We start from the raw sequence: 6,213 nt of genomic DNA on the forward strand, positions 1-6,213 counted from the left end.
TGCATATTCTCCCCATGTCTGCCTGGGTTTCCTCCAGGTGCTGAGATTTCCTCCCACAATCCAAAAAACATGCAGGTTAGATTAGATTAGATTAGACTTACAGTATGGAAACAGGCCCTTCGGCCCAACAAGTCCACACCGACCCGCCGAAGCGCAACCCCCCCATACCCCTACATTTACCCCCTACCCAACACTACGGGCAATTTAGCATGGCCAATTCACCTGACCAGCACATCTTTGGACTGTGGGAGAAAACCAAAGAACCCGGAGGAAACCCACGCAGACACGGGGAGAACATGCAAACTCCACACAGTCAGTTGCCTGAGTCGGGAATTGAACCCGGGTCTCAGGCGCTGTGAGGCAGCAGTGCTAACCACTGTGCCACCGTGCCGCCCACAAAGGTAGATTGGCTATGCTAAATTGCCCATGGTGTCCATGGATACACAGGCTAGGTGGGTTAACCATGGGAAATGCAGGGTTACAGGAATGGAGTGTGCCTGGTGGGCTGCTCTTGGATGGTCAGTTTGGACACAATCGTATAAAACCTCATTTGAAGCATTTGAACTGATACAGTTCACTAAGCAAACACAATTTTAAGCCAAAGTGAGGGTAAAGATCTGGAGGTGCTGACACACATGAATCAGATTTTATTCAACGTGTTACAAGATCTTAGTTTCACAAATTCAACTTCTGATGTGATAATATGTAATCATGAAGCCCTCAGTGCCATTACCTATTGCAACAATGAAAAAGTTAACAATCAGCAACCAGCCAACAGATGATGTCAGTGAGATTTTTATCATGCCATTAATTGGTTAAACTGGCATGAAGAATAACTGTCACACTGTAACATAGCTGCCAGTCCAAAGTCAAACACCGTAGTTTTAACCATTTTAATGCTGAAAACATCAGATGAGTTACCAAAGCAAAACATTGTGAAAAAGACCACAGGACTAATTGAAATTATTATACTTAGTAAGATAACAAGTTAAGAAATACAGTAGTTGCTCATTTTAGTTTAGATGCTTAATCTTTGTGCATGTGTTAATGCTGCTAATTTAAATTCCACTGACACTATGTGAAATAAGTAAAATTTATCATATAAATATAACATCTAATGCACAGGTTTTAAATCACAAGTCTGCTATAACCAGGAGCAAAAAGACGGAACAGAAAGGACTGTTTAGATGCGACTGTAATGTCAGTGGGGATGATTTGGCTGTGCAAACTAAAAAAAAAGCTGAATCATAGGTGAGTCTTCTCAAAACAATGTCCTAACACTTTAAAGGTTGACAGGTAAAGAACTGACTTTGATTACACTACTGTCAAGAGTCATGCACAAAATTTCTAAGTTCCCTTTAGTGTTTGTGAGAAATGTGTTTTATATGTATGAAGTGTAAGTGTTTTTTTGTCTTCAGGATGTGTGTGTCAAAATTAAATAATCCAGGACCAAGCTTTTATTTGTTTTAAAATGAAGAAGATGGTCTATTCTCACTCACTTACCATAACTTCATGCAATGTAGCCCACACAATCGCAGGCACATGCACAAAGACTGGCTACAGGTAAGAGCAGTAATCTGTTCCAAGTTATTTTAATTCAGTTATCGGTTTGTGGACTGTGCTTTGCACAAGGGGCAGGCCAAGTTCGCTGGATGTAGTTGATGCTTTAAATCTGTAGTGTGTGTTTTGTAAAGTGAAAGATTCTCAGCAAGCTGCGAGCTCTTTCAATTTCAATTTTCTCAGCAATTAGTTCTCAGGTGAAGTTGAAGGTCAAACAGGTTTGAGGAATCTTTCTCCCTGAGGAGATCTCCCAGTTTCAAGATATTGTACAGCTTTGTAGCTAATTTTCTGACTTCCTGGTGGGTAACTCAGTCCACACAGCAGGTTTTTGCAGATTTTGGAATTGGACAGAAAACACGACTGTCTCATCATGTGACCTGCTACAAGCTCAAATAAAGTGGGTAACCATATTTATTACACATCCTGTGCTGTGGGTTGTAATTGTTGAAGATTTGAGAAGTCATTGTGTTTGTTTCTGAAAGACATTGTCTCATCACATCAGTCTAGAATGTTCCTTTGATAAAGAGATGTCACCCTTACCTTGGATGGTCATCTTTTTTATGTATTTTCTGTCCATCTTTGAAAAGTCAAAACATTAAAAGGATGTGACATACTGGCTTATTTAAAATCATAAGCTTTCAGGTCACCTGACAAAGGAGCAGCAATCCAAAAGCTTGTGATTTTAAGTAAACCTGTTGGACTATAACCTGGTGTTGCGCAATTTCCGAATAAAACATCAGTTGACATCTGCAGACAAATATCTTTCATGTGCCTCATCACACAAGGCTCTGTGCTAAAAGTGCACAATCATTAAATCAGCCCCAACATGACTGAAGCAAGGGGTCATTAACATTAGTTTTGAATGGAAGCAAAATGCTGAGTTCCCTGAAAATCTGAAATAAAAACAAAAACTTTAAGCTTTGTTTAACCACAGGATGACCTTTCTTCTGCAGCCATCATGGTGTAAAGTATGCCTGCTCTGAGCAGATATTCATGCACATGACTACAAAGTGTAGGTGCACAGAAGGTGAAAATATACCAGTAACATGGCTCTTCTGGTATTGTTTGCTCCTTCAGACACTGATGGATTCATTACCTTCTCGGAATCAGTCAGGAAGAATTCATCTTTCAAAGTTTGATGTCTCCGACGTAAGGCCCACTCCTCCAGAGCCTTGGATTGTACCAGCATTCACTGCGGCAGCTAAAGTCCGTGTAATCGTGACTTTCTGTTTCTTCACTGTGTCCATGTTCAGCAACACAGCTGTTCTGCTCAACGTCATCAAAAAGAGGAGGAATTCACACATCAGGAACCTGATCTTGAGCCTCACTGTGGCTGACCTAATGGTGACTGTTTTGGTGATGCCACTAGATGCAGTGTGGAATATAACCGTTCAGTGGTATGCAGGTAACATGGCATGCAAGGCCCTGAACTTCCTGAAGCTATTCGCCATGTACGCCTCTGCACTTGTCCTGGTGGTCATCAGTATGGATCGTCATTCGGCTGTCTTGAACCCATTTAGTTTTATCCGCGCCAGTCACAGGAACAAGTTAATGCTTTCCATGGCATGGATCACAAGCATGTTCCTGGCCGCTCCACAGGTATGCTATTACTGCAGTGTACAGTGGGATGATTTCCACATCAATACTTAGGCTGCATGCTCACACACTACACATTCCCACATTATACACTCTGATATCACTTGCTAAGCAACAGCGGGTTTGTACATACTCATCCTTTGACACACCACATTCATACCCACAATATACACTCTGACATCATTTGCGAAACAACAGCCACTCTGCACAGGCACCATTTTAATATCAAGAGCAACGTCCACAAAGAATAACATTCCCTCCCATTTCTCAGCTCTTCATTTTTCAGGTGCAGAATGTGAATGGCATGAACTTCACCCAGTGTGTGACGTATGGGAGTTTCACTGAGCCCTGGCATGAAACCTTCTACAACATGTTCACCTTCATCACCCTGTACGTCACGCCTCTCACTGCCATGGTGATCTGTTACAGCAGGATTCTGTGGGAAATAAGTAAACAGGTGAAAAGAAATAGAGGTGAGGTTTAATTATGTGTTCCACTGTTTTGCAACTTCCACCTCCTTTACAAATGTTTTCCATATTGTGGGGGCGGCCCGCTGCTTAGTACAGCTGCCTCACAGTGCCAGAGACCAGGTTCAATTCCTGCCTCAGGCAACTGTCTGTGTGGAGTTTGCACATTCTCCCCGTGTCTACGTGGGTTTCCTCCAGGTGCTCGTTTCCTCACACAGTCCAAGAATGCGCAGGTCAGGTGAATCGGCCGTGCTAGATTGCCCATAGTGTTAGGTGAAGGGGTAAATGTATGGGAATGGGTCTGGGTGGGTTGCTCTTCGGAGGGTCAGTGTGGACTTCTTGGGCCGAAGGGCTTGTTTCCACACTGTAGGGAATCTAATCCTGGTGATAACATCCAAAGATGTGCGGATTAGGTGGATTAGCCATAGGAACTGTGGAGTTACAGGGATAAGATGGTGAGGGGGTAGAAAGGATCTGGGTGGGATGCCCTTCAGAGGAGCAGTGTGGACTCAATGAGCCGAATGGCCTGTTTCCACACTGTAGGGATTCTATGATTGTTGGATGGGGGACAATTTCGAGGTTGATAGTCCAGAAGGTGCTCCCATTCTCCTGCAGTCTTAATCTAAGAGCACCCCCCTCCCCCCCCCCGCCCTCAAAGAAGATATAAAGGGATTGATGAATGCTTTAAAACAAGAGCAGAGATGCCCCTGCTGGTCTAACTAGTGCTTATTCCTCAATCAAAATCAGGAAAAAGAACTCAGACAAACAAGTGCAGAAATTGCTACATGGGCTCAGCAGGTCTGGCAGCGTCAGTAGAGAGAGTTAATATTTTGAGTTCAATGACCATTCTTCTGAACAGAGTCAGAAGACTCGGTGTTTCTGCAGCAATGTGTGATCTTGTTTATTCCAGATCTTCAGCATTTGCTGTCCTGTTGTCATAAAAAAAACATTGTTGTGTTGCTATTAGTGGGAGCTGCTGCTGAGCAACTTTAACTGCTGCTTTGAAACAGTGGCCATACATATATAAGAACTTCACTGAATGTAATGTACTGTGAGACATCCTGACCTTGTGGAAGAAGCTGTAGAAATGCTAGTCATCCTTTTTCTATTGTATGCTGTTTATCACTTTGTCTGAAGCTGTATTTTCTTTGCTATGGGGCAGGAAATACTGCTCTGGTTAAGGGCCATTAAGCTCACTGAATTGCTCTCACCAACCATTGTATAGTAAACCCATTTAAATATCTCTGTGCTGCTGGCACACATAAGTCAGGAATATGATAACAGCCAGTGGCCAAAGTACTGGGTTCAGGAATTCCCTTGAAGTGCCATTATTGTCTTTTACTCTAACGTAATGGGGATGGGAGGAGACACCATCCTTTTTTAGGAATTGACTGTCAGGGACCAAGCATCAATGAGAAAGAATATGCCTTCAATAAGCACATACAAAACCGTGCAGATCAGTGTGACAGTTGGCACTGGTACCAAACAGCATATAAGTCCAGAATTTATGAAGATGTGCTTCAGGGGAAAGCTTTTCCTGCCTCAGAAATCCATTAGGCTGTTATTGGCACACTCTTCATAAATTGTCCCCCATCCAAATAAGCTAGTGAAGGCCCAATACAGTAATTACCCAAGAAATCGGTAGCCAGCAGGTTTCCATTGTAATTACTGTGTGCATACAGCTGCTGCAATCTCATTTCAACTGGTATCAGTTTCTCAGGCTCATGCACTTACAGTCAAATTTATTTTGCAGCAAGAACACAGAATGATTACATATTGAAAGCACGAATGAAAACTCTCAAAATGACCATCATCATTGTTGTGTCATTCATCATCTGCTGGACCCCATATTATCTCCTCGGACTGTGGTATTGGTTCAATCCAAACGTACTGAAGAACGTGCCAGAATATGTCAGTCACATACTGTTCTTAATTGCCTTGCTGCATACCTGCTCGGATCCGATTATTTATGGGTTTTACACACCGTCCTTTAGAAAGGATATCCTGACATGTTGGAGAGGGACGAGAGCAGAGATCACGAGGAACGAAACGAAACACAAAGGAAAGCCAGTCACTGCCAAATCCTTACGAGATGACACAAATGGCAACATCCTTAATCACATTGAGATGGTGTCTGTAATCCCCAATTGAACAGCTCAGTCTGTCTTTTGATTTAAGCTTTAATTGAATTACATTGTGTGGTTGGAGGCTCAAGTTCCTCTGTAGGATTTGGTAAATGTCATTGAGGGCAAATATTTTCACTCTCATACTGTGCGATTGGAAACATTGTCTTTCAGATGAAACATTAAACAAAGGCCTGGGCCTGTGGCTGAGTGGCCTTTGGAGGTGCCATGGTATAATTTTTTAAAAAGAGCAGAGAGATTTCTTGATAGCCTATGCAGCATTGCACCCTGAGCCAACTCAGTAAAATAAATGAAGCAGCGATTAATCTGCTTGCTATTTGTTGAATGGTTGTCAAGTTTGTCATCAGAAACACAACTGTTGCACCTTTTTTGTTCATGAAGCTTTTTAGATTATTAGAGAACTAAGATTAATCTCTGTAGAACTACAAAATTTTCAAGTGTACTGT

The 6,213-nt window shown here is 42.4% G+C and overlaps 1 protein-coding gene across 1 annotated transcript; it reads left to right on the plus strand.

Annotated features, from left to right (window-relative positions):
- The first annotated feature begins 1,542 nt into the window (after nt 1-1,542).
- Nucleotides 1,543-5,774, plus strand: LOC132834192 (gonadotropin-releasing hormone II receptor-like). Its single transcript, XM_060852858.1, has 5 exons — nt 1,543-1,563; nt 2,638-3,159; nt 3,428-3,629; nt 5,259-5,264; nt 5,377-5,774. Exons 1-5 carry the CDS (start codon nt 1,543-1,545, stop codon nt 5,772-5,774), a joined length of 1,149 nt encoding a protein of 382 aa, XP_060708841.1.
- Nucleotides 5,775-6,213: the final 439 nt, after the last annotated feature.

Source organism: Hemiscyllium ocellatum, chromosome 39 (assembly GCF_020745735.1).
Source record: "Hemiscyllium ocellatum isolate sHemOce1 chromosome 39, sHemOce1.pat.X.cur, whole genome shotgun sequence".
Lineage (NCBI taxonomy): Eukaryota > Metazoa > Chordata > Chondrichthyes > Orectolobiformes > Hemiscylliidae > Hemiscyllium > Hemiscyllium ocellatum.